The following is a 26,317-nucleotide window of genomic DNA, read 5'->3' as shown; positions in this document are numbered from 1 at the left end:
ATATAGAATTCTTGCTTGACTGTTGTTTTCTTTCAGCACTTTAAAATATGTCATTCCACTGCTTTCTGACCTTCAAAGTTTTTGCCTAGAAATAGGCTCTTGATCTTATTGAGGATTTCTGATGTATGATAAGTCAGTTTTCTGTTGTTTTCAAGATTCTTTGTCTTTTCTAAGTTTATTATAACATGTCATGGTGTGGATCTGAATTTCTTACTTGGAGTTCATTGAGTTCTTAAATGTATAGATTCTTAAATTTCATCAGTTGGTTAGTTTGGAGCCATTATTTCTTTAAATATTCTTTCTGCCCCTTTCTCTACTTCCCTGGGACTTTCCTAATGTATATGTTGGTATGATTTATGGTGTCCCAAAAGTTGACTTTTTCATTGTTTGCTTCTTTTCCTCTACTTGATAATTTCAGTGGTCCTATCTTTAAGTTCACTGGTTCCTCTGCCTACTCAAATCTGCTGTTGAACCCTTGTACATTTTTACTTTTAGCTATTGTACTTTTCAGTACCAGAATTTCTACTTGGTTCCCTCTTTTTCCTTTTTGGTATGTTCTATTTGTTAAGATATCATACTCCTCATTTAGTTTTTGTCCATGGTTTCCTTGAGCACATTTAAGGCAATTTATTTAAAGTCTTTGTTTAATAAATCTAATACCTGGGTTTCCTCAGAGATTTTTCTGTCATTTTCTGTGAATAGGCCTTACTTTTTCTGTTTCTTAATATGCTTTGTAACTTTATTAAAAACTGGACATAATAAATATTACAGTGTTATAAACTCTGGAAATCTGATTTCTCCCCTTCCAGGTTTGCTATTATTGCTTGCTGTGGGCTCCAGTCATCCATTTGTTTAGTGACTTTTCCAGACTATTTTTACAAAGTCTGTATTCTTTGTCATGTGTGATCCCCGAAGTTCCTTTTCCATTATTATCTCATTGGTCAGCCAGTTACAGTTCCCGGAATGCCAACATTTACTAGCTTCTCTCTTCATTAAACATTCCCCTGCTTGTTGCAAGTCTTTTCTTAGATTTCAGAGTTATGAAAAAGTTGCTTATGATAGTTTTTGCCTGCATAATAGTTATTTCAGTGGAAAGGTAGCTTCTTAGAGTTCCTTACTCTGCCATGTTTTTATGGCGTCACCTGGATTCTTTCTTATAGAACATGGTTCCTATATTCCCAGTTATTTATTGAAAGGTAAATTTTTATAAATAGACTACTGTATATATCAATGGTAATTCTGTAAAGCTATCTTTATACTTACGCTTATTTATTAGTTCTGATGTGATTATATGGTATCTATACAGCCTAAATGTTTTACTTGGAAAGTAGAAGAAATATTACTTTTATAATTCTCCCAGGATTTCCCCTACTTGTACCTCAAAATTTAAACAGAATTTGTCCCATTTTAAAACTGTTCTGAAATGGCATGTTATCTGTATTTCCTTATTTATTTATTAATGTTTGAGAGAGAGCACATGTGAGCAGGGGATAAGGACAAAGGGAACAAGAGAGAGAATCTTAAGCAGGCTCCACGCTCAGTCTCATGGGCATGAGATCACAACCTGAACCGAAATCAAGAGTAAGGCGCTTAACTGAGTCACCGAGGTGCCCCTGCTGTGTTATCTATGAAAAGACTAAATACATCTGAAACAGCAAGAAAAAAATCACCAAGCATGCTCTGCTTCCTTTTAAAATCATTCTTATATGATAATTTTCAAGTAGGGTTTTTAGCCTCAACACTAGACCAGATAAGTCTTTTTGTGTGTAGCTTACCCTACTGGATATTTAGTGGTTCCCTGGTCTCTACCCACTAGATGCCAGGAGCATACCTCCCTCAGTTATAAGAGCTCAGTCATTGCCAAATGTCCCACAGGGGGGCAAAGTTGTTTTAAAAATGAGAACCACTGTTTAAAAGTACAATTTATGCCAAGACCATAATTGGCTTACATACTTTATAAGAAGAAGCAACTTTCCTCCCACTTCATTTTACAAATTAGGCAGTTAGTAGTATTAGGAAGCTAGAATTGTCTAGTCAGGACTGCAGTTCTCCTGGTCATTAAGAAGAGAGAATGGTGGAAAAGGTCTTTTCTCATTCATTTTTAGTTAATATTATAGCTTCTTTGGGTTAAATATGTTTCATTCTCAGATTCATCAGATATTTCACTGTATCTGTGATGCGCATCAATAGTTATTTCTTGCCTGGAATACCCAGATAATTCATTAGAAAAATGATTCCTTTATATAAAAGATTAAGACTGTGAAACCAGGTCAATTATTTTTTGTTGCTCATCTTCATCTTTTTTAAAGAAACATGAGATGATTATATCTAAAATAATTATTCAATGTTTAGTTGATATTTCCATAATGTTTTATTAATACTACTGTATCTTTAAAAAGCTCTTTCTCTAAAATGTATTTTTAGGTGTATTCTCTGTAGCCTATTCAAGTTCCAAAATAAAATAGTGGTAATATTAGTTTCATGTTATTTTCTCCCATATTATGACGATTTAAGCATTGCCGTATATACTTATTAAATGAGGGGCCTGGGTGGCTTTGTTGGCTGAGTGTCTGACTCTTGGTTTCAGTTCAGGTCATGATTTCACAGATCCTGGGTTTGAGCCCCATGTTGGTGTCTGTGCTGCTGGTATGCAGACTGCTTGGGATTCTCTCTCTTTGCCCCTCCCCCACTTGTGAGTGCACGAGCACACGCTCTCTCTCTGTCTCTCAAAATAAATAAACTTAAAAAAAAATTTTATGAGTCTTGCTCTCCATCACATTTATAACTCTTGAAGATTCTGTGTGCATGTTTTGTATCTCTACCCTCTTTTCCTAACAGCCATTTCATAAATACCTCATGGAGTCATCATTTAATGACTTGATTCAGGGAAGGTAGCTAGACTGAAAATAAAATTCAAAATACATTGCTCCTTGTGACTTAGTCTTATAGAGATATTGAGTTGGGGGGAGGGGTGGATACTAACCATCTATTCTAGATTAATAAATATATTTCAGTACCAAATGTTATATCCAGGACTACTAAGAGGTAGGTAACCTTGATTTCTAGTTTGTTACAGAGCAGATTAACAGAATATTTCATTTGAAATCAATCAGTTTTGAGTACAATTTATTATGCTGTGGTTTCTGCAAAGTCTTTTGTAGAGTCCTGACTGTTTTTGCATATTTATATTATGGTATATTCTAAAACCTTTATACTTGCAATATTCAAATTAAACTTGAAGTATAGATGATAATTATAGGAGATAATTGTTTCATAGAATTGTAATGGTCAATATCAGTTGATTAATAGCCCTAATAAAATTGGGTGAAATAGGATTCAACCCATTTGGAATTTGGTTTGCAACTTATTTGTATATAAGAAACTTAGTAGTTGCTATGGAATCTTTGCTTCACTTTATTTTTATATTAAATTTGAAGTAAACTACTAATTTTGTTTCCATTTTTAGCTGTAGCGCCAGTTGTACCTGATTTAAGTAGCGACATTGATACAAGTAATTTTGATGACTTGGAAGAAGATAAAGGAGATGAAGAAACATTCCCTATACCTAAAGCTTTTGTTGGCAATCAGTTACCTTTTGTAGGATTTACGTATTATAGCAATCGTAGGTAAGTATGCTAAACATTGATTTTAGGGGTAAGTACTAATTTTGTAGTCTATTATTTTCTTAGGGATATCTCAAAGTCACTTTAAGAACATTTAATGGTATATGAAGAGATATCTTAATATGCCATTTTTCAGTGATGTGTGATACTTGTATTATTCCATATTTCATTTCTTTTAGACTCATCCATGATCAGGATATTGTGTTTCAGAAATCATTTACTGAATGATGCACTATATATGTGTTAAAGTTACAGCAATTGGGGCGCCTGGGTGGCTCAGTCGGTTAAGCGGCCGACTTCGGCTCAGGTCATGATCTCGTGGTCCGTGAGTTCGAGCCCCGCATCGGGCACTGTGCTGACAGCTCAGAGCCTGGAGCCTGTTTCAGATTCTGTGTCTCCCTCTCTCTGACCCTCCCCCGTTCATACTCTGTCTCTCTCTGTCTCAAAAATAAATAAACGTTAAAAAAAAAAAAAGTTACAGTAATTAATTAAAGATTCTATTAATACTTATATTTTAGTTAATCTTGTTATCCAAAGAATTCTGGTTTTATGATACACTTTGGAAGAACATATAGTTTTCTAGCATTATCATCACTATATTGATGTTACAAAGGCCTGTAAGCTTTAGTAATTCAAAAATTAAGTGATCCCTCCCCAGAAACCACTAAATGAATTCACCATATCTTACAGCATTTAGACCTCGTGACCTTGGGCAAATAACTTCAACCTTTTGTGCTTCCATTTTCTCAAAAATAGGGATGATGATGATGATGATGACAATGATACTTGTCTCATAGGATTATTGTAAGGGTTCATTATATCAATACAGTAGAACAGAACAATGCTTTGCATGGAATAAGCACTCAGTGTTAGCTGTTATTAGTATGAGCTAATGTTAGCTTTAGTCTTCAAATCGATATGAGAAACAAATTAAACATTTAACATAATTTCAGTATGTTGAGCATTCATTCATTCATTCAAACAAACATATTTGCCAACTTATTTTTTGTCAGGTAGGGAGACAAAGATGAATAAGCACGCAGGGAGAAAGATGAATAAGATATAGTTATTAGTACCTTCTCTTAAGATGCTCGTACACTAGTGAGGAAATGGATATATTTTCAAGTGTAGCATTTTGTCATTTTAATCAAAACTTTTTTATAAGACCCTATTCAGGCCAAGTTTAGAAAACAGGAAGACAGATTAGTCCTGCCTTATGAGATTTCTCCAATAATACAACTGTAAGATAGTACTGAACACTTTTTGTTGTATCACCAACCAGGCAGGTAGTACTTGACTTTGATTCTAAGAAAAGTCCAGTATTTTAATCCTTTTCCCACAATATTCGTGAATATGACATTGTAGCTATTTTATATTGAAGTACACAGAGGAAAAAAAAATACACAGACAAGTTTTTCAGAGTGGTTTTTGCTAAAGAGTTCTTTCTTTCTGTCTTCCTGTCTGTCTATATTTTTGTACCTTTTATCAGTTATCCTCTGGCTTGCTTTCTGAACAGTTGTAATGTTGATATAAACACCCCCCCCCCCCAGTGTTTTTGGATTTTATGTAAGTTATATCAGTTAATCACTTTTTTTAGGTTTATTGATATAAAAGTAATCTTGAATTAAATAAACATTATACATACTATTTGTAGTACATTGTCACATACTTGATTATGTTCTCTAGTTTTTCCTGGCATCCATATGTTGCATATTCCAAACTAATTTCTGAGTTTCTCAAAAACAGAAATTGTACTCTGTTCTTCAGTACCACCACCTTATTGCATAATATGGTGTTGTTTAGTAATTGTTTATAACATGGTCGAAGGTGTGGTTGATCTTAAAGAATCAGCAAAATACTGATTAGCCTTAGTATAAAATGTAAGTATGATTTGAGTTACTGGCATGAAATAGAAAACTTCTGAAATTCTTACTCCTGAAATCCAAACATACTTTCAGTTACCAAGGGTAGAGATCTTTATTGCTGAAATACAGCGAAATGAACAAAGATTGTTAATAGTCTAAAGGTTAAACTTCTAGCTACATTTGTAATAATCTAAAACCTCTCATAAAGAGCTATCTAAATGACCAGATTCTATATGAAAGCAACAATGTAATATACAAAAGAACTTTGGGCGGGGGGGAGTGAAAGAATGGATGGATGCGTACATTTGGTGTCCTTAATTTCCAGTGCTGCATTTTGAGAAAGTTATGTTATTAACTTTGCAGAGGCTAAATATTAACTTCAACTTATATAGCATATTAAAATTTAGAAGATCTCTTAGAAAATGGTCTGATTTCCTATCTAATTCAGATTCTACTGGCATTGCCATATGCTTTTATTTACATCACATAATGTGGAATCTCACACTGAATTTCTGAGACAGTAGTTAATGGAATGAAATTGTACTACATCTAGAATTTGTCATTTGTTACATGAGACCTTTTTTCTACAAACCTGCTACACAGTGCCTAAAAACTGTCTTCTGATTATTTTATTCTCTAGTTGATCTGAATAATTTTCCAAGGAAAACATAAAAATGGCATATTTTCCTTTTTTTTTTTTTTTTTTTTAGAACACTCTTAAAGGAACTTATCTTCTGTTTTTTACTAGTAGTGAATATGTAGTGCATTATCAGTTGCCCTAAAACAGCTAGGAAGTATATGGAGCTATTTGATATCTTTTTGAGAGTGTTCTACTGATTGACCACGGTGGCAACTATAGTGGTGGTGGTGGTAGAAGTATTAATAGTGGTAGTTGTAGCATGGTAGAGGAAGTAGCAGAAGCAGTAGAAAAGGCAGCGGTAGTACCTTACCTTTATATAACATTTGAGAGCTTAGAAAATCTTTTTCATATGATCTATTTAGATGTGTTTAAAAATCTCATAAGATATCTAAAGACTTCTAAAGATCACTACTATCTTATATGTTACCTACCTTTATAGTGAATATAAAGCCTTGGAGTCTCAAAAGGTTAGCAAGACATCACCAGAACTTAGGTTATGTTAACTATTTAGACAAAAACTCTTTTTTTGCCCAGAAAGGCAATATCATTCTTGGCTGAAGAGTAATTTGGGGCAGAGAGAAAAGCTGTGCACATTTCTGTAGAAATCAACAATTCCTTATCCCCAATCCCTATTGCAAAAAGCTCTAAAAACTTTAAATACTTTAGTGATTTGTTTGGTGGCAAAAGCTGCCATAGCCTGCTCTGATGGCCGAAAACCTAATCTGAACTAACTCGAGACTATTTATAGTTTTTATTTATCCTACTTGGTATGAATAGTCATATGTGTGGCTGCAGGGATAGTAAGGTATATAATTACAGAGTGCTACTCTGACCTAACTGGGGGTTTTATTTAATGTATGTATCACTTTTATACATATGTATCTTTATATAAAATCTTTATATGAAATAAGGAGTCATGAACTTGTACTCAATTTTTCAAAAGCAGAACAAGCACAATACTAAACCAGAAAATAAGTATGTAGTATATGTTACTGGTTATTGAATATTGAAGAGGTTTTTGGTTCTTTTAGTTCTAAAAACTCTTTTTCTCTCAGATACTTATCTTCAGCAAATCCTAATGATAACCGAAGTAGCCCCAATGTGGATAAAAGCTTGGTAGGTATTTTTTTCTTATTTTTTAAAAAGTTATTTTGTGGACAGTGTGTTTTGTGTGCATGATATTAGGTAAACATTAAGTAAGTAAACATATTTCTTTTGATTGTGTAGTTAGTGAACTTAAATTTTGATAGTATTTTTTAACCTACTATCTCCTTCCAATTTGATTTCTTGCCTGAATATCAAATGGGATATTTTATGTGGAGATAATTAATAAACTATAAATTGCTACACAAATTGACAGTGGCAGTCTTTCTAATCTTTAGAATTAGGAATTTATGGTAAATCAAGGTATCAGTACGGGTCTTGACAGGAAAACAGGTAACATAAACAAAAGACTTAACTAAAGAGAGTGTTGTATATATGATGAAATATACATAACATAAAATTTACCATTTTAGCCATTTTTAGGTGTATAGTTCTGTGGTAATGGGGGCGCCTGGGTGGTTCAGTTGGTTAAGCGTCTGACTTCGGCTTAGGTCATGCTCTTACGGTTTGTGGGTTCGAGCTCTGTGTCAGGCTCTGTGCTGATAGCTCAGAGCCTGGAGCCTGCTTTGGATTCTGTGTCTCCCTCTCTCTCTGCCCCTCTCCCACTTGTGCTCTGTCTCTCTCAAAAATAAATTTAAAAACATTAAAAAAAAAAAAAAAACCACCTTCACATTGTTTTCTACCACCATCTATCTCCAGAATTTTTCTTCATCCCAAACTAAAACTTTGTGCACATTAAACTCTTTATTCCACTACCCCCAGCCCTGAGTAATCACTATCCTACTTTCTCTGTCTGTATGAATTTGACTATTCTAGACACCTCATGTAAGTGGAATCGTACAATATTTGACTTTTTGTGATTGGGTTATTTCACTTAGCCATGGTTTCTCCATGTTGTAACATGTTTCAGAATTTGATTCCTTTTTAAGGCTGAATATATCACATTCTGTGTATATACTACATTTTGTTCGTTCATTAAAAGAGAGTTTAGTGAAAGGACTATTTACAGTGCCATGAGCAGGGTCAAGAGAGCAATAAATAAAGGCTGTGAAAATACCCATTGATCAACAATAGTGGGAAACTATTGTCCCTAGTTTGAAAGGACAGGGAGAGACAGGTATTGTTGCCATAGTTCAGAAAAACCTAGCATCATCAAAGAGGAACATAGAATGTAGAACACTGCTATCACCACAGTAAGGCAATAAAAAGGTGGGGAGAATGAACACTTTCATTATCCCACCTTTTGATTTCCTACTGGCATCTCCCATTTATTAAAGTAGGACAGTACACCCAGGTAATGTGGTCTATAGATTTCAAGCCAAAGGAAGGATTGATTTCTTTTTTTTTTTTTTTTTTTTTAATTTTGGCGACTCCGCCGGGAGGAAGGATTGATTTCAAGGAGCATGGATTTCATGGCTAGAAAAGAGAGAAAGCAAATGGGAGAATAACTAGTATAGTCAGCACCATCTAATTTGTCCACTGAAAATTACTGTTATAAGTAATTATTAGAGACAGGAGTCCTTTATTGTCCATTTAGCTCATGTTCATGGGACAGAGATTAAAAAATCTTACTTAGATTTGAGAAGGTCCTTTAGAGTTGACCAAGACTTTTCTTAAAAATACTAAAAACAGTTGGGGCACCTGGTTGGCTCAGTTGGTAGAGCATGAGACTCTCAATCTTGGGGTCTTGAGGTCAAGCCCCATGTTGGGCGTAGAGCTTACTTAAAAAAATATGTTAGAAATAATTATTTGGCCATCCTTGGAAGGTTCTTTGAACTCTGTGTATTGTGGCCTACATATTATTAACTGAGGGAGGGGAGTGTAAGTAGCAATCATGTTTTAAAAGCTGATGTGATTCTCTTCTTAATATATTTACTCTTAAATGTAAGATTGAACAGGTGATGTGAAGGGAAAGTGGAAAAAGGGAGAGTGAACTGTGTGAGTACCTGTTAGCTGTTTTGACCATCTATGTCTTTTAAATTCTCATCCTATTAGAGCTATTCAAGTTACATAGTTAACAAGGGCTCAGAAATCTTTAAAGTTAAAGAATCTTTGACCTAGGGAATGTGACAATAAGGCGCTGCTGTAACCCAGCTCTCACTTATTACTTATCTGTGGGATTAGTGGTACATCGGGCTTCAAAGAATATTTAGTGGAATTGTGTTTTCTTTGGGCTGATCTTGTTCAATGGTGGTTGCCAGAAGTTTCTGTCGGTGGCTGCTGCTACCTTTTATCTTTTGCTCTGGTAAGAAAGATCACAGGGGAAGAAGAAAAATTTGATGTGCCTACTATTTCCGTTAACAGCTAAATACAAAAGTCAGCTGATGTAATTTTCAACTCTTCCTTGAAAGCCTTCCAGCAAATGCTAATGAACAGCTTTGCAATTGACAAATATATTGAATAATTTTCATTCCTATCTTATTTTTCTTTTTTGCTGCAAATGACACTGATTAATCAGTTCCTCCTTCTTTGAACTTTTGTAACCCTTTCATGTTCCCCTTCTTTCTTTTTTTCTTCCCACCTGTGTAGATTTTATTTTCCATCCCTTTGGCAGGATCTCTTCCCCCTTCTCCTCTTCTCTCCTCTTCTTCTCTCCCTCCCCTTTAATTATTAAATGTTTCTCAGGATGATTCTGATCTTGGCTCTCTGCTCATTTTTTGTAGGTAATCTCGTGTGTGCAGCTTGCTCCTCTGAACTCCAAAGCTGTATCTCTCTTGTCTGTCTCTCTCTCTCTTTTCTCTCTCCTCGCCTCTCTCTCTCTCTCTCTCTCTCTGATTGGATTTCCTTTGCTGTCCTCTGTCAGGCACAAGCACTTCATCCTATGCCAGAGCTAAACTCATCCTGCTTGTCCCCTCCCAAGCAGCTCTTATGTGTTCCATATCTTTTGTAATGGTACTCTGTTCTTTCTCTGTCTCTCTTTCTTTCTCTTTCTTTCTTTCTTTCTTTCTTTCTATCTTTCTATCTTTCTTCTGTTGACATTTTTTTTCAGAATCCCACTTTTTAATTTTTTAATTAGTTTTGAAAAACGTTTATTTTTGAGACAGAGGGAGAATGAACAGAGGAGGGGCAGAGAGAGAGGGGGACAGCGCATCCGAAGGAAGCTCTGTGCTGACAGCAGAAAGCGTAATCTGGGGCTTGAACTCATGAACCATGAGATCATGACCTGAGCCGAAGTCAGATGCTTAACCGACTGAACCACCCAGGTGCCCCATCCCACTTTGATTTTTAAAAAATTTGTATTATTGAAGTACAGTTGACCTACAATGATACATTAGTTTCAGGTGTACAATATAGTGACTTGACAATTCTATACATTACTCGATGCTCACTATAATAAGTGTAGTTACCAACTGTCATCATACATGTTATTATGTTATTGACTATTCCCTATGCTGTACTTTTTTGTCTCTTATTTTTAATCCGTTATTAGGTTAATTCTGCCTTCTGAATGACAGTTATCCATTTCCTCCTCTTCATTCCTACAGCCTCTGCCTCATATCAAACATATATGCTTTTTTGCTTGAACTGTCTCAAAAGCCTGTTAACTGGTTACTTTGAGTAGAATTTCTCTTCCCTCTATTCTTTTCACCTTATTGTTACTGAAGTGGCATTTCTAAAATGCAGAAACTAATAATAATGATAATAATGTTGCCTAGGTGACTCTGTCAGTTGGGTGTCCAGCTTTTGATTTTGGCTCAGGTCATGGCCCTAAGGTTGTGGGATTGAGCCCTATGCTCAACGTAGAGCCTACTTGAGATTCTCTCTCTCTCTCTCTCTCTCTCTCTCTCTCTCTTTCTCTCTGTCTTCCCCCCCCCACCGTCTCTCTCTGCCCCCCTCCCCCTCCTCTTCTCCCTCACTTGCATTCTCTCTGTCTCTCTAAAGTAAAATGCAGATACTATTATGTTTCCCTTTTTAAAATGCTTATAGGTTAAAGTCCCTAACTCCTATTTTTGCATACAAGAATCATGGCCTCACTCACCTTTTCAGATTTTATGTGACTCATTCTCTCTGTTCTGGGCTCTGCCTATATTTGATTTCTTCCCATTTCCAAAATATATCATGTTATCTTTTACCTCTCTACTTTTGGACTCATTCATTCTGGCTAAAATGCCTTTCTTCTACCACCTTTTCTGCTTACTAAATATCTCTCATATTTTAAGTCTCATTTCAAACATTACATTTTCGTGGCAGAATTAGACATGACCTCTTCCCTCCTTTGAAACACCTCATATATAACTTTATCATCACTACATTATCTTGTAATATTTGTGTGTATGTCTTTGGATTATTGTAGGTTCTTTTCATCCTCCTATTCCTCTGTGCCTCTCTGTTTAACTCTTAGCTTCATAAGCACAGGGACCAAATCTTTTTAATTTTTTGTATTACTAATGTCTACCACAGTGCCTGACATATTTGTAGGTGTTGAAAAAATGCTTATTAAATTAATAATAAATTCAGATTGAAAGGAAAGGAGTAAGATTGAACCAAATAATTTATTCTTGAGTAGGTATAGAATAACATAAACTTGTTATTTTTAAGTTCTCTATGAATATTCTTAGTAGGATGAGTTTTGTTTTGTCTTTGATTAAAGCAGGAAAATTTGCAAAAAACAATTTATAAGCTGGAAGAACAACTGCATAATGAAATGCAATTAAAAGATGAAATGGAGCAGAAGTGCAGGTGAGAATATACTTTGTATGCTTTTAACATTAAAGGTTGTACAGCAAATACTTTTTTTAAAACTTGCCTTCTATAAAACAGTTGAAAATTAATTGGAAATAAGATGGCGATATACGGTTACCGCTTATGTACATTCAGTGAAGAATGTCTTGCCTAGAATTGGAAAGTAATATTTATGTTGGCATTAGTTATAGACATATTGTTCTCAGAATATTTAAAGTGTATTTGTTCCTGGAAGTCTTTATTAAAAAACTATAGTGCCTATTCACTTAGTGCTTGATTTATTACTTTTTTCCTCCCATTTTAATTAGCTGACTGAAAAGGCAAATTAGATTACATTAAATGAGGTGCTTTTTAAAATGTAAATGTTAAATATTAAAATTCACTAAATCTAATAAGAGCCTGTATATTTATGAAATATGTAATGATGAATATTATTTAAAATAACCTGGCACAATGCTGAGTTACTTATTAACTACAAACAATAACTTTATATTTTTTGTGGATACTTTTGAATAAATAAGTAACACATTCAACAATAGGTAACATTCAACAAATGGCATTGGAAAACTGGCATTTTTGTGATTGGGCCAAAGAGGAAACAAGTAAAACTCTTATTGCATACCGTTCCTGATAGACTAAATACATTAGTGTATAGTGCAAACTTTTTCAGAAAAGCACTTACATATTAGGAAATAATTAACTGATCTCAGGATTTGGAAGGAATTTCTAAGTATAAAATATGGAAATGCATAAATGTTGAGAAGTTTCTGCATCCAAAATTAAACTAATGATAGTGGCAATGGAAATCAGTTTGAGGAAGTAATAGGAATGGCCAAAGTGGTCTGTAATGATAGGAAAATGTTAGAGGAGAAAATGGGGGTGGAAAGATAAACAGAATGTAGATCTTGGTGGACTTTGTTTTTAACAAGCTAAGAAATTTGGAACTTATCCTAAGATGATGGAAAAAAAGCTTAAAAAATTGATCAAATTTGCTTTTTAAAAAGAACACTCTAGTTAGTTGGCAGCACTTGATATTTATTCAACTAAATGGGAATGAAAGAGGAAGATGAGTCAAGGATGGTTCCTAGGGCATGTCCTTTCTTAAGGACACTTACAGTAGGAAGAAATTAATATTATAGGTAAGGGTGTGGAACAGAGGAAGTAACATTTTGGGCGTGCTGAGTGACGTATTTGATGAAACATACATGTGAAACATTGCATATGCAGATTTGAAGCTCAGAATTCTGTTCAGAGCCAAAGAAAACAAAATGTGATGGAGATAATACACTCTTAGTTTATCTCAACTCTTCACCTTACTTGTTAAGTGGTATATTTACTGATCCATATATGCCACCTTTCTCTTCACTATGTAATCTTGTATAAAGGTTAAGTGGCTAATTTTTGTTTATTAGTAAGTATTGCGTTAGGAAGTTCAGGGATCTTTAACCTGGAATCCATAGGGTCCGTCCCACAAAGGGTCCATGGATGAATTCAAGGTCCTTAAACTTGGATGAGAAAAAGTATTTTCCCTAACTTATAACTGATATTCAACATTTCCTTCCACTATGAACAAAAGCCGTAATCTACATCTATTAGCAGTAGCTGAATTTTTTTTATTACTAATAGATACTACAAATATTTTTATTTATTATAGTTATCTCTATCATTTGTGCTCATCACTACTTTGAAATTACTGCTGCTAGATCTTGTGATTTAATATATTAATAAAGAAGCCACACATATTCCTGAAACACATTTTTTTTAAAAAGACTATATTTAATATATTTTTGGCTTTTTTAAATCCTTTTTTGCTTTAAAATATATTATTCTGAGAAAAACCCACAGGCTTTACCAGAGTGCCAAAGGGGATCCACAGCACAAAAACAGTTAAGACATCTTAGTTAAACGGAAAAGTAAAGAATGTGGTGTTGCACCCCTGAGCAATAAAAAGATAAACATATTTCTAATCTATATTGCTTTTGTTTTTACAGAACTTCAAACATAAAACTAGACAAGATAATGAAAGAATTGGATGAAGAGGTACTTTTGTTTTCTAATCAGAAGTTTCCCTGTTTGAGAGTTTTTCCTCTTTCAGATTGTTTTGTTTTCTAAGAAAATTGCATTGGAACTTTATAGGTTTAAATACAGAACAAAGTCAGAGAACTATGATGAAAGCCTCACTTTGGAGCTGTAGGTTCAAGTGATACAGATTAGATTAAACGTCAGTTTCCTTTGTGTAGTTTTATGCTAGAACCATGTTGAAATCTTAGTACATAAATTTCATTTCAATTGTTCTTACTTAACATTTAAAAAGTGAGAAAGGAAAAGAGAATCAAATGGGATCCGAACTACATCAGAAAGAGACCGACAAATAGGAAGGAGGAAAGAATACAATTTAAAAAGGACTGACATTAACATAAGTTTATGTGATCAAATGAGTAATATGTTGATTTTAGAATCATTCATGTTTTCTATGGTCACCTAGCAAGAAGTTTTTGTTATCAGGGAAAAATTTCATGATTCAGATGTTTGTTTGCAAATATATAATACATTGTCATTCCTTTTGATAAGCTTATAGATATCTTTCTACTCTGTGTATAAAGAGTACCCTTCAAAGAAATATACTTTCTATGGCCTTCTTACTGATTACTTCCTTTGTTGTTGTTGCTTTGTTTTTCGGGGTTTTTTTGTTTTTTTTAGTTAATCTTTCTGGTGGTTTTTGTGCTATCTTAATTTTCTCTTGAGGAATAGTATCTGTCAGGTTTTTTTTTCATTTGTAGCTTTGTATATGCATATTTATGTAATACATATACATGTTATGCATCTATGTATAATATTTTGCCAACTTGCCATTGGTCAGTGTATAATTAGTACTATTTATTTAAGTCTCTTTAAGAAATCCATTTTGCAAATCCTCAGCTTTGGGTATTTCATTTCTAAAAAACAGGTAAAATTCAAGTATGCTAAGTTTAATTTCAGTCCACTAAGAAAATAATAGTATTCATAAATTTGTATCTGCCAAAGAGACCTACAAAATATGTGAAGTAAAAGCCAATAAAACTGAAAAGATGAATAGACAGATCCATTATTATCATTGGAGACTTCAATATCTATCACTCTCTAGACAGAGAATCCACAAACCTATAGGAAAGCTCAACCACACCATCAACCAACAAGATATGTTTAACATTTGTAGAATCTTCTGCCTGACAACGGCAAAATATACATTCTTTTCAAGCATTCAAGGAATACATACCAACATAGACCATATCCTGAGCAAACTTCTGCAAAAAAAAAAAAAAAAAAAATTAAAATTATACAGAATGTGTTCTCTGACCAAAATGTAGTCAAACTAGAATGACTAATATATCAAGCAATTCTGCAAACATATGGAAACTAAACAACACAGTTCTAACTAATCCATAGGTCAAAGAATACTTCTAAAGGGGAATGAAAGGTTATGTTGGAATGTTAATTACATCTCATTACATTAGAGTTATGGCTCTTATTAAAAAAAAAATGAAATCTTGCCATTTGCAACAACCTATATGGGCCCAGAGGGTTATATGCTAAGTGAAATAAGACAGGCAGAGAAAGACAGTTACCATATAATTTCACTTATATATGGAATCTGGAAACCAAAAAAAAACAGACTCAAATACAGAGAACAAACTGATGGTTGCTGGTGATATGGGTAAAATTGGTGAAGAGGTGCAAACTTCTAGTTACAAAATCATGGAGATGAAATGCACAGCATAGGAAATATAGTCAGTAATATTGTAATAACATTGTATGGTGACTATACTTACATGGTGAGCATGGAGTAATGTATAGAACTGTCATATCACTGTGTTGTACACCTGAAACTAATATAACATTGTGTGTCAACTATACAGTAATAAAATAAGTTATGGCTCTTCATCTTTAAAAAAAATTTGAACAATGAAAATGAAAATAGAACATCAAAATTTGTGGGATGCAGCTAACATAGTGTTCTAAGATAAATTTATGCAGTAAAGGCATACATTAGAAAAGACGAAAAATCTCAAATCAGTAATCTAAGCACCTACCTCAAGAACTTAGAAGAGTAAAACCAAAGCAAAAAGAAGGGAAGAGAAATAAAGATAAGAGTAGAGATCAGTGGAATTGAAAATAGAAAAACAATAGAGAAAATCAATGAAAACAGAAAGCCAGCTCTTTGGAAAATTGACAGACCTTTAGCAAGATTGATAAAGGAAAAAGAGGACACAAATGATCAGTATCAGGAATAAAACAGGGCAAGCATATCACTATAGTCCCTCCAGATACCAAAAGGATCATAAAGGAATACTATAAACAATTCTAAACATGTAAGTGTGAAATCTAGGTGGAATGTAATAATTCTGCCAAAAATACAAATTACCACAACTCACACAATGTGAAATAGATTAGTTGAATAGTCCTATATAACTATTAAAGTGAATTCATAATTTAAAAGTTTCCCAAAAAGTAATCTTCCAGGACCAGGTGGTTTTACTAGAGAGTTCCACCAAATGTTTTAAAAAGAATTAATACCAATTCTACACTATCTCTTCCAGAAAATATAAGAGAAGGGAACATTCCCCAGTGAGTTTGAGACTAGAATTACCCAGATGACAAAATCTAACAAAGACAGTACTACGAAGAAAATCATAAATCAGTGTCTCTCATTTACAGCCAACTGATTTTTTTACAAAGGTGCAAAAGCAATTTAATGGAGGAAAGAGTCTTTTTTAACAAGTGGTGCTGGAGCAATTAGATATCCATAGACCAAGACATGAACCTCAACTTAAGTCTCATACTTTATGCAAAAATTAATTCAAGATGGGTCATATTTAAAGGTAAACATGAAAATATAAAACTTTTAGGAAAAAAAAATAAGTGAAAACCCTAGGGACCTACAGCTTGGTGAAAAGTTCTTAGACATGACACCACAAACATGATCCACATGAGGAAAAATATTCAACAATTTGGACTTCATGAGAATTAACAATATTTGTTCTGTGAAAGAACATGATAGGAGGATGAAATGACAAGAAATAGATTGGGAAAAAATATTTGCAAACTATGTATATCACAAAGGACTCTATCTAGAATAAAGAACTCTAAAGCTCAGCAGTTGAATAAACAAATAATCCCATTTGAAAATTGGCAGAAGACATGTCACTTATCAGAGTGAATGACAAACACATGAAGAGATGCTCAACATCATTAGCCATGAGGGAAATGCAAATTAAAACTACCATGAGAAATCACTTTATAATCATTAGAGCAAGTAAAATAAAAAATAGCATCAATACCAAAACTGGCAAGAATATAGAAAAACTATCATTCATACATTGCAAATGGGAATTTAAAATTGTACAGCCAATCTGGAAAATACTGCTGCAGTTTACTAAAATACTAAGCATGCATCTACCAGGCGACCCAGCAATTGCACTTGTGGGCATTTATCCTAGGGAAAAAAAAAAACTTATATCCTTAAAAAACCTGTATACTGTTGTTCATAATAGCCTTATTTGTAATGCCAAAAACTAGAAATAATCAAAATGTCCTACCATAGGTGAATGGTTGAACCAACTTTGATACATTTATACCATGGAGTACTACTCAGCAACAAAAAGGCATGAACTATTGATACACACAACAACTTGGATGGATCTTGTGGGCATTATATCGAGTGTAAAAAGCCATTCCCAAAAGGTCCATACTGTGTGATTCCATTAATATCGTATTCTCAAAGTCAAAATTACACACATGGAGAACCTATTACTGGTTGCCAGGAATGTGGGTGGTGGGAGAAGGGCAGCTTCTAAGCTCTTAAGTAGTGGCTGGCTGGAAGGAGATCTTGTGCCAGTGGAACAGTTCTGTATCTTGATTGCGATGGTGGTTCCATGAATCTACACATAAGCTAAAATAACAGAAACATACATACCTTATACCAGTATCAATTTCCTGATTTTGTTACTGTGCTGATGTTACATAAAATGTATCTATTAGGGGAAACCGAGTGGAAGAGTACAAGAAACCTCTCTGTAGTATCTTTGCAACTTCCTGAAATCAAAATTTAAAAATGAAAAGAATTAAAAGTTAGAATGATAAAATCTCAGAATTGGAAAGATCTTGGATGATCTCTGCAAATTTTACTAAACCTAACAGCATCGTCCTTAAAACTTGAGTTTTGCTTAATGATGGGTAAGCCCAGAAAAACACTATAACGGAGATTTTCCCAGTGTGGAGTCTTAAAAAAATGAAGCTTCAAAAGCACAATATGGAAGTGGTAACTCAGAAAAAAAAGATAAAATTTTAAGTTGTGAAGGTTTGGCTATTTTTTTTTTCTTTAACCCTCCCCTCCCCTGCAGTTTTATTTTCTAAAGTAAGTGTCTCCTTCATTACTTTTTAAATATGCGTTAGTGGGTAGATACATAGAACATTTGAGAAAAGGTAAGTTGTTGAGACAGGAAGAGGACTAAAGGAGACACATAGGGACTAGTGAACTTACTACACACACTAGCATTTGGTACCATTTGAGTTTTGCACCATTTAATTATCAAATGTGTAATTATTATCTTTCATATTTATATCTTTAATTTAGGATTATAAATCAAAATATTGGTAATGGAATGCAGTGTGGTCATCTTAAACTAATAAAGCAGCTTTCTGATAAGATTCATAGTTTTTTATATTCATGGATTTAAAACTCTGAAAATTTTCCATATCTAGTTTGAATAAGGGGATTCTCTCAGTCTTCCTATAAAGCAAGCTAATTCTATTTTTAGAAAGTTGTTGTTACAGGTACTTTCTGATTTTGAAACAAAAAAAAAATCCATCTTAAGTCTTCTTTTTTTTAAATTTATTTATTTTGAGAGAAAGAGAGGGAAGGAGGGAGAGAATCCCAAGCTGACAGCACAGAGTCTGACACAGGTCTCAATCTCACGAACCGGAAGATCATGGCCTGAGCCAAAATCAAGAGTCAGATGCTTAACCAACTGAGCCACCCAGGCACCCCGTTGTGTGTTTTATTTTAAAAGAATATAGTATTCCTCTAAATAAATAAAGAGTTTAATTGCAGTGGTGACTTTTATCATTATGTTTACAGGGAAATCAAAGAAGAAACCTAGAGTCTACAGTGTCTCAGATTGAGAAAGAGAAAATGTTGCTACAGCATAGAATTAATGAGTACCAAAGAAAAGTAGAACAGGAAAATGAGAAGAGGAGAAATGTAGAAAATGAAGGTAAACTGTTTCTACTTTTGAAAAACACTGAAATTTCTGGCTAACACTATACTTGAGGTCTTTGTCATGAGGTATCTTAAGGTTAGGGCCTATGATATATTTTTGAAGTCACAGTCCTAGGACACCTCATGAGTTAATTAACCATGTTCCAAGATAAATGTATAACATATTAAAGTCAGTAGTCCTGTTTTAGCTAAAAGAGTGATTTTCATCCTTGTATGCATATTGGAATCTCTTGGGAAGCTTTAAAGAATACTAATTTCATGCCTAACCTCTGAAATTCTAATTGAATTGATCTAAACATGTGGCCTGGGCCTTGGTATTTTTTATAAGCTCTCTAGGCAATTTCTTACAAGCAGCAATTTGAGAATTATTAACTAAAATTTCATGTTTTTTTCATATTAGTGTTAAAAATACATTTAAAATATCTTTCTATACCCTTGATCCAGTGATTCGTTTCTAGGAATTAATTTATGTATACACTTGTGCACATGCACACTGATATATAAACAAGGTATTCATTGTAGCATTATGGCTAAGATGTACTTTTAAGTGAAAAAAATAGTATTGTTTAAAATGAGAGTGCTTGTCTGTATATGCTTAAGTGTGTGTGTAGATGTGGAAAAATATATATTTTGTGTGTTTGTATGTATGAGGGTATGGACACATACACTGTCTTACGAAGCATATGCAAGAAATTAGTAATAGTTGTTGCTTGGGAGGAGAACCAGAAGGACTGGGAAACTATGGAGGGAGGAAAGCTTATCCTACACTAAGACTATTTGGTACTTTTTTTTTTTTTTCTTTTTTTTTTTTTTTTTAATTTTTTTTTTCAACGTTTATTTATTTTTGGGACAGAGAGAAACAGAGCATGAACGGGGGAGGGGCAGAGAGAGAGGGAGACACAGAATCGGAAACAGGCTCCAGGCTCTGAGCCATCAGCCCAGAGCCTGACGCGGGGCTCGAACTCCCAGACCGCGAGATCGTGACCTGGCTGAAGTCGGACGCTCAACCGACTGCGCCACCCAGGCGCCCCTATTTGGTACTTTTGAATTTCGAACTGTTTTTTAGATCTTTAGATATTCAAAGATTTATGCTATTCAAAAATAAATAATACTAGAACTAGCTTTATTATATTTCACTAGTAGATTGAGCTTATTAACAGAATAAAGAATTTAAATATTGAGGCACCTGGGTGGCTCAGTCAGTTGAGTGTCCAACTTAGGTTCAGGTCATGATTTCACGGTTCATGAATTCGAGCCCTGTTTTGGGCTGTGTGCTAACATCTCAGAGCCTGGAGCCTGCTTCAGATTCTGTGTCTCCGTCTCTCTCTGCCCCTCCCCCAGCTCATGCTCTGTTTCTCTCTCTCTCAAAAGCAAACATTAAAAAAAAAAAAAAGAATTTAATTATTACAAGGCTGAAAACAAATCTGTTGCAGTCTATATTGTAAAACAATGCTGTACTTTTTGTTGAATTTAAATATAAGTACTTCCATGATGAAATATGACTTTGGGAGTGGACCTATTGTAGCTGACTATGGCTACAATAGTTTTTTAAGGTACTTACATGTTTCCTCTATAATAACTTTCTAATTTCTACATTTTTTTTTCATTTTCTAGTTTCTACATTAAAGGATCAGTTAGAAGACTTAAAGAAAGTAAGTCAGAATTCACAGCTTGCTAATGAGAAGCTGACACAGTTACAAAAGCAGGTGAGTTTTTTAACTAAGCTGTTTAAAATTATAATTAATTAAAGTAAATTTGATTGTATTTTGGTCAACAACCTATTTTCTTGTTCTCACTATTTTTTTTTTTTTTTTTTTTTTTTAATAGCTAGAAGAAGCCAATGACTTACTTAGGACAGAATCAGACACAGCTGTAAGATTAAGGAAGAGTCACACAGAGATGAGTAAGTCAATTAGTCAGCTAGAGTCCTTAAACAGAGAATTGCAGGAGAGAAATAGAATTTTAGAGAATTCCAAGACACAAATGGACAAGGACTATTACCAGCTGCAAGCTGTGTTAGAAGCTGAACGAAGAGACAGAGGTCATGATTCTGAGATGATTGGAGACCTTCAAGGTAATATTTTTTCTTGTGGTAAAATTTACTGGTTTAGCCATTTTTAAGTGTACACCTCAGTAGCATAAAGTCCATTTTTATGCAACCACAGCTACTATTCATCTCCAGAACCTTTTTATCATCCCAAACTAAAACACTATACCCATGAAACAATAACTCGCCATTCTCCAGTCCTTCCAGTTGCTGGTAACCACTATTCTACTCTATTAATTTGACTACCTCATAAAAGAGGAGCCATACAATATTTATCCTTTTGTATCTGTCTTATTTCTCTTAGAATAATGTCTTCAAGATTCATCCATGTTGTAGCATGTATCAGAATTTCCTTTTTTAGATGTGAAGAAGAAGGATCCCTTGTGCACTTCCCATCTATTGGTAGGACTGAAAATCAGTGCAATTACTGTGGAAAACAGTATGGATGTTCCCCCAAAAATTAAAAATAGAATTACCATATGACCCAGTAATTCCACTACTGGGTATTTACCCAGAGAATACAAAAGCACTAATTTGAAAAAGAGGAGTGCACCCCTTTGTTTAATGTAGCATTATTTATAGTAGCCAAAATATGGAAGGAACCCAGGTGTCCCTCCATAGATGAATGGATAAAGAAGTAACATGTACAATATGTATGTGTATATATACATATACTGTATATTATATAAAGAAGTAATATATATATGTGTATACATTGTGTGTATATACACAGTGGAATGTTACACAGCCATAAAAAAAGAATGAAATCTCGCCATTTGCAACAACATGACCAAACCTAGAGGGTATAATGCTAATTGAAATAAATCAGAGAAAGACAAATACCATATGATTTTACTCACATGTGGAACTTAGGAAACAAAAGAACAAACAAAAAGAGACAAAAAACAGAATCTTAAATACAGAGAACAACTGGTGGTTGCTACGGATAGGTGGGTGAAATTAGGTAAAGGGGATTAAGAACACACTTACCAGTGAACATTGAGTAATGTATAGAATTGTAGAATCATTGTATTGTATACATGAAACTATTATAACACTGTTAATTATACTTGAATTTAAAAAATTAAAATTTGGGGGCGCCTTGGTGGCTCAGTCGGTTGAGCATCCGACTTCGGCTGAGGTCATCATCTCGTGGTTCACGAGTTCGAGCTCCATGTTAGGCTGTGCGCTGACAGCTCAGAGCCTGGAGCCTGCTTTGGAGTCTATGTCTCCCTCTGTCTGCCCCTCCCCAGCTTGTACTCTCTCTCTCTTTCTCTCTCTCTCAAAAATAAATGAAACATTGAAAAACATAATAAAAAATAAATAAAAATAATAAAACTTAAAACTTAAATTTTTAAAAAGAAATAAGAATTTTCTTCCCTTTTAAGTGTGAATAATGTTCCATTGTATGTACATACCGTATTTTGTTTATCAAAGGAAGGTAATTTTTAAAAATTTATTTTTAATTGTGGCTAAAAACATATTAATCATTTTTTTTTTTTTTTAATTTTTTTCAACGTTTATTTATTTTTGGGACAGAGAGAGACAGAGCATGAACGGGGGAGGGGCAGAGAGAGAGGGAGACACAGAATCGGAAACAGGCTCCAGGCTCTGAGCCATCAGCCCAGAGCCTGACGCGGGGCTCAAACTCACGGACCGCGAGATCGTGACCTGGCTGAAGTCGGACGCTTAACTGACTGCGCCACCCAGGCGCCCCATAATAATTTTTAAGTGTAAAGTAACATATTTTTTATCATATTGCTCTCATAAACAAAATAACTTTGGTGAAATTGGAAGTGATTAGCATTCTTTCTCTTTCAGGATAATTCATACTTTTCTGTCACATTGTAATTTCTTCACTCTCACAGGCACCCCTGTGAGGTCAGTAATGTATTTCTAATTTTACAGCCAGATTACTGAAAACTTAATTTTAAAACATGCCTAATTCACAAAAGCCTTACTCAAAGTGGGACTAATCAAAAGAAGATTATAACTATTAAAACCTGGGAATTCCTTGTGCATTGTTGGCAGAAATAGAAACTGAATTACAGAAATAGAATCCCATTGCTAATAAAGAACTATGTTCTTAGGAAGGTTAGGATTACACATATCAGCTGTCTTTATAAATCTAAAAGGAAAAAATTGAGTGTAACTAATAGTAAAGAAACAGTTTTGGTAATGGAAATATAATCAATTTGTTTTCAAAAAGATTCCTGTCGGGGCGCCTGGGTGGCTCAGTCGGTTAAGCGTCCGACTTCGGCTCAGGTCATGACCTCACGGTCTGTGAGTTCAAGCCCCGCATCGGGCTCTGTGCTGACAGCTCAGAGCCTGGAGCCTGCTTCAGATTCTGTGTCTCCCTCTCTCTCTGACCCTTCCCTATTCATGCTCTGTCTCTCTGTCTCAAAAATAAATAAACATTAAAAAAATTAAAAAAAAAAAAAAAGATTCCTGTCTCTACCCACTTCTCACATATTTTTCTATTTTCTGTTCCTATTAGCAGAAGGATCCATACTACATAATCAAAACAGATACGCGTAGAAGTTGCCAGATGTCTCAGGGGAAAGTTGGAGGAGGGGTAGTCCTTTTAACCTTAGTCACAGGATGGGAACATAGTTTGGGTTCTCATGGGGCTTGATGACTAGCTATAATTCTGTGGAGAGAGGTCAGGGTCAGTTTTTGTGACTATGGAAACGGAAATTAAGATCTCCTGTTGGTTTTTAGCTGAGGAGCATTGTGCAATCTTATTTCTCAGGGACTAGACTTAAAATAGATGTGAATGTAACCAAGAAAGTAACTTCATTATATGCGTTAAAAAAACCTCCTAGTTCACTTCCTTAAATTGCTTCTCTAGGTCTTTTTATGTACAGCTTATTACCTGTGTGAAAGTCACTTCACCTGCTTTCTGTATATATAAACCAAGGAGATTAGAATAGGTGACCCTTATAATCACTCCAATTTTAAAATTATTTAAGTCTGTGATCTGCTGGATATGACTGAGCTTTGAAGTGCTTTTGCTTTCAAGGAAGAGACCATCATATGTTCATCAACAGTGGTTTTAACTGAATCTAATATTTAGATATTGGTGAAGGTAAGGAAAATATATAGCATGCTTTATTGTTGATGTTTATCCTTTTTCAATGCTTCATGAATCAAAAAGCTCATATACATTTAAAATGCACACAACTTGGGGCGTCTGGGTGGCTCAATCAGTTGAGCATCTGACTCTTGATTTAAGCTCAGGTCATGGTCTCATGGTTTGTGCGTTTCTGCCCTACATCAGGCTCTGTGCTGACCTCGCAGAGCCTGCTTCAGATTCTCTCTTTCCATTTCTCTCTTCCCCTTCCCCACTTGCTGTCTCTCAAAAATAAATACACATTTTTTTTAATGCACACAACTTGGGGTGCCTGGGTGGCTCAGTCAGTTAAGTGTTCGACTCAGGATTTCAGCTTAGGTCATGATCTCATGGTTTGTGAGATCAAGCCCTGGGTCAGGCTCCACACTGACAGCAATTCTCTCTTTCTCTGCCCTTCCTCCTCCACACTCCTGCATGCGCTCTGTCTCTGTCTCAACATGTAAATAAACTTTTAAAAAATGTACGCAATTTATATGAGGCTCAACATACGTATTAAAGATTCATCATGGTAAAAAAAAACCCACAGATCTTACATTAATCTTCTGTGGTTCATAGGAATTTCAGGTCCCTCAGGTATAAATTTCTCATAGTTTGTGATGCTGGGCTTCTGACAGGGTCATGATTATTTCCTAGTTAAATGTCTTCCATGTATCCATAATGGGCAGAAGCTTCTTTGTTGTGTATGGGAAATGACTTCCCAAACATAACTGGTTAATAAATATTTTAGCCTTTGTGGGCTACATACTGTTGCTTTTATATATTCTTTTTTACCTTTCACAACCCTTTAAAAATGAAAAAGCATTCTTAGCTTCATGTCTATAGAGAAGCAGGCTGAGGGCTTGAAGTTTGCCAACACTTGGACTAGTATTTCAAGGCTGCTGTAACAGACAAAAGCTAGCTTCTAAAAGTCTAGGAGATAGAGGCTTAAACAAAAAGAATGGATACAGATCAAAATGTCATTAAGGAATGAAAATTTTAAATGAAATGATAAGCTTGTCATCCAGTAACTTTGTGATTCTTAGATTGAAATGCAAAGAGAAATTTTTTTAATTAACCATTTGAAAAAGTTTTCTTAAAAACCATTTTTTAGTTGGTTTCTTCAACTTTGAATTTTGGAAAATTTCATACATATACCACAGTAGAGTATTATAATGATCTTCTTGTGTATACTCATCATCCAACTTCAGTAATCTTCATCTAGCAACCAGTCATGTTTTGTTTATACCCCCACCTCCCTTTCCCAAACCTCTGACACTGAATTCTTTTGAAGCAAATCTCAGGCATTACTTTGTTTAATTTGTAAATATTTCAGTATCTCTTAAAGCTAAGGACTTTTTGGTTTTTTTGTTTTTGTTTTTAACAATACTGCATAAACTTTATTTTTTTAACCGCTGGATTTTTTTTTTTTAATTTTAATTTACATCCATTTTAGTTAGCATATAGTGCAACAATGATTTCAGGAGTAGGTTCCTTAATGCCCCTTACCCATTTAGCCCATCCTCCTCCCACAACCCCTCCAGTAACCCTCTGTTTGTTCTTCGTATTTTAAGAGTCTCTTATATTTTGTCCCCCTCCCTGTTTTTATATTATTTTTGCTTCCCTTCCCTTGTGTTAATCTGTTCTGTGTCTTAAAGTCCTCCTATGAGTGAAGTCATACAATACTTGTCTTTCTCTAATTTCACTTAGCATAATACCCTCTAGTTCCATCCATATAGTTGCAAATGGCAAGATTGCATTCTTTTTGATTGCCGAGTAATACTCCATTATATATATATATATATATATACCACCTCTTCTTTAACCATTCATCCATCGATGGACATTTGGGCTCTTTCCATACTTTGGCTATTGTTGATAGTGCTGCTATAAACATTGGGGTGCATGTGCCTCTTTGAAACAGCATCCCTGCATCTCTTGGATAAATAGTAGTGCAGTTGCTGGCTCATATAGGGTAGTTCTATTTT

At 34.4% G+C, this 26,317-nt stretch overlaps 1 protein-coding gene and 1 long non-coding RNA gene across 5 annotated transcripts in view; one reads left to right on the top strand and one right to left on the bottom strand.

Moving 5' to 3' along the window:
* Nucleotides 1–26,317, top strand: part of ROCK1 (Rho associated coiled-coil containing protein kinase 1) — a 161,815-nt gene that overhangs the window by 76,474 nt on the left and 59,024 nt on the right. For 2 of the 3 annotated variants that reach the window (XM_045457149.1, XM_045457150.1), the window contains exons 10-16: nucleotides 3,467–3,626; nucleotides 7,184–7,244; nucleotides 11,824–11,912; nucleotides 13,907–13,955; nucleotides 19,033–19,168; nucleotides 20,788–20,879; nucleotides 21,001–21,247. In XM_045457149.1, the coding sequence (XP_045313105.1) occupies nucleotides 3,467–3,626; nucleotides 7,184–7,244; nucleotides 11,824–11,912; nucleotides 13,907–13,955; nucleotides 19,033–19,168; nucleotides 20,788–20,879; nucleotides 21,001–21,247 (834 nt within the window). The remainder of the gene's footprint in view (nucleotides 1–3,466; nucleotides 3,627–7,183; nucleotides 7,245–11,823; nucleotides 11,913–13,906; nucleotides 13,956–19,032; nucleotides 19,169–20,787; nucleotides 20,880–21,000; nucleotides 21,248–26,317) is intronic. The other variant, XM_045457152.1, reaches the window with a different exon arrangement.
* LOC123587412 overlaps nucleotides 9,345–26,317 on the bottom strand; it is a 50,829-nt gene continuing 33,856 nt past the window's right edge. Inside the window, exons 1-3 of one of the 2 annotated variants that reach the window (XR_006707288.1) lie at nucleotides 17,869–18,084; nucleotides 15,172–15,199; nucleotides 9,345–9,474 (exon numbers count right to left, since the gene is read on the bottom strand). This is a non-coding gene — a long non-coding RNA (uncharacterized LOC123587412). Of the gene's footprint in view, nucleotides 9,475–15,171; nucleotides 15,200–17,868; nucleotides 18,085–26,317 lie in introns of those variants that run through there. The other variant, XR_006707287.1, reaches the window with a different exon arrangement.

Source organism: Leopardus geoffroyi, chromosome D3, assembly GCF_018350155.1.
Source record: "Leopardus geoffroyi isolate Oge1 chromosome D3, O.geoffroyi_Oge1_pat1.0, whole genome shotgun sequence".
Taxonomy (NCBI): Eukaryota; Metazoa; Chordata; class Mammalia; order Carnivora; family Felidae; genus Leopardus; species Leopardus geoffroyi.
Note: the sequence above shows the minus strand (reverse complement) of the source record. Positions and strands in the feature narration are given on the sequence as shown.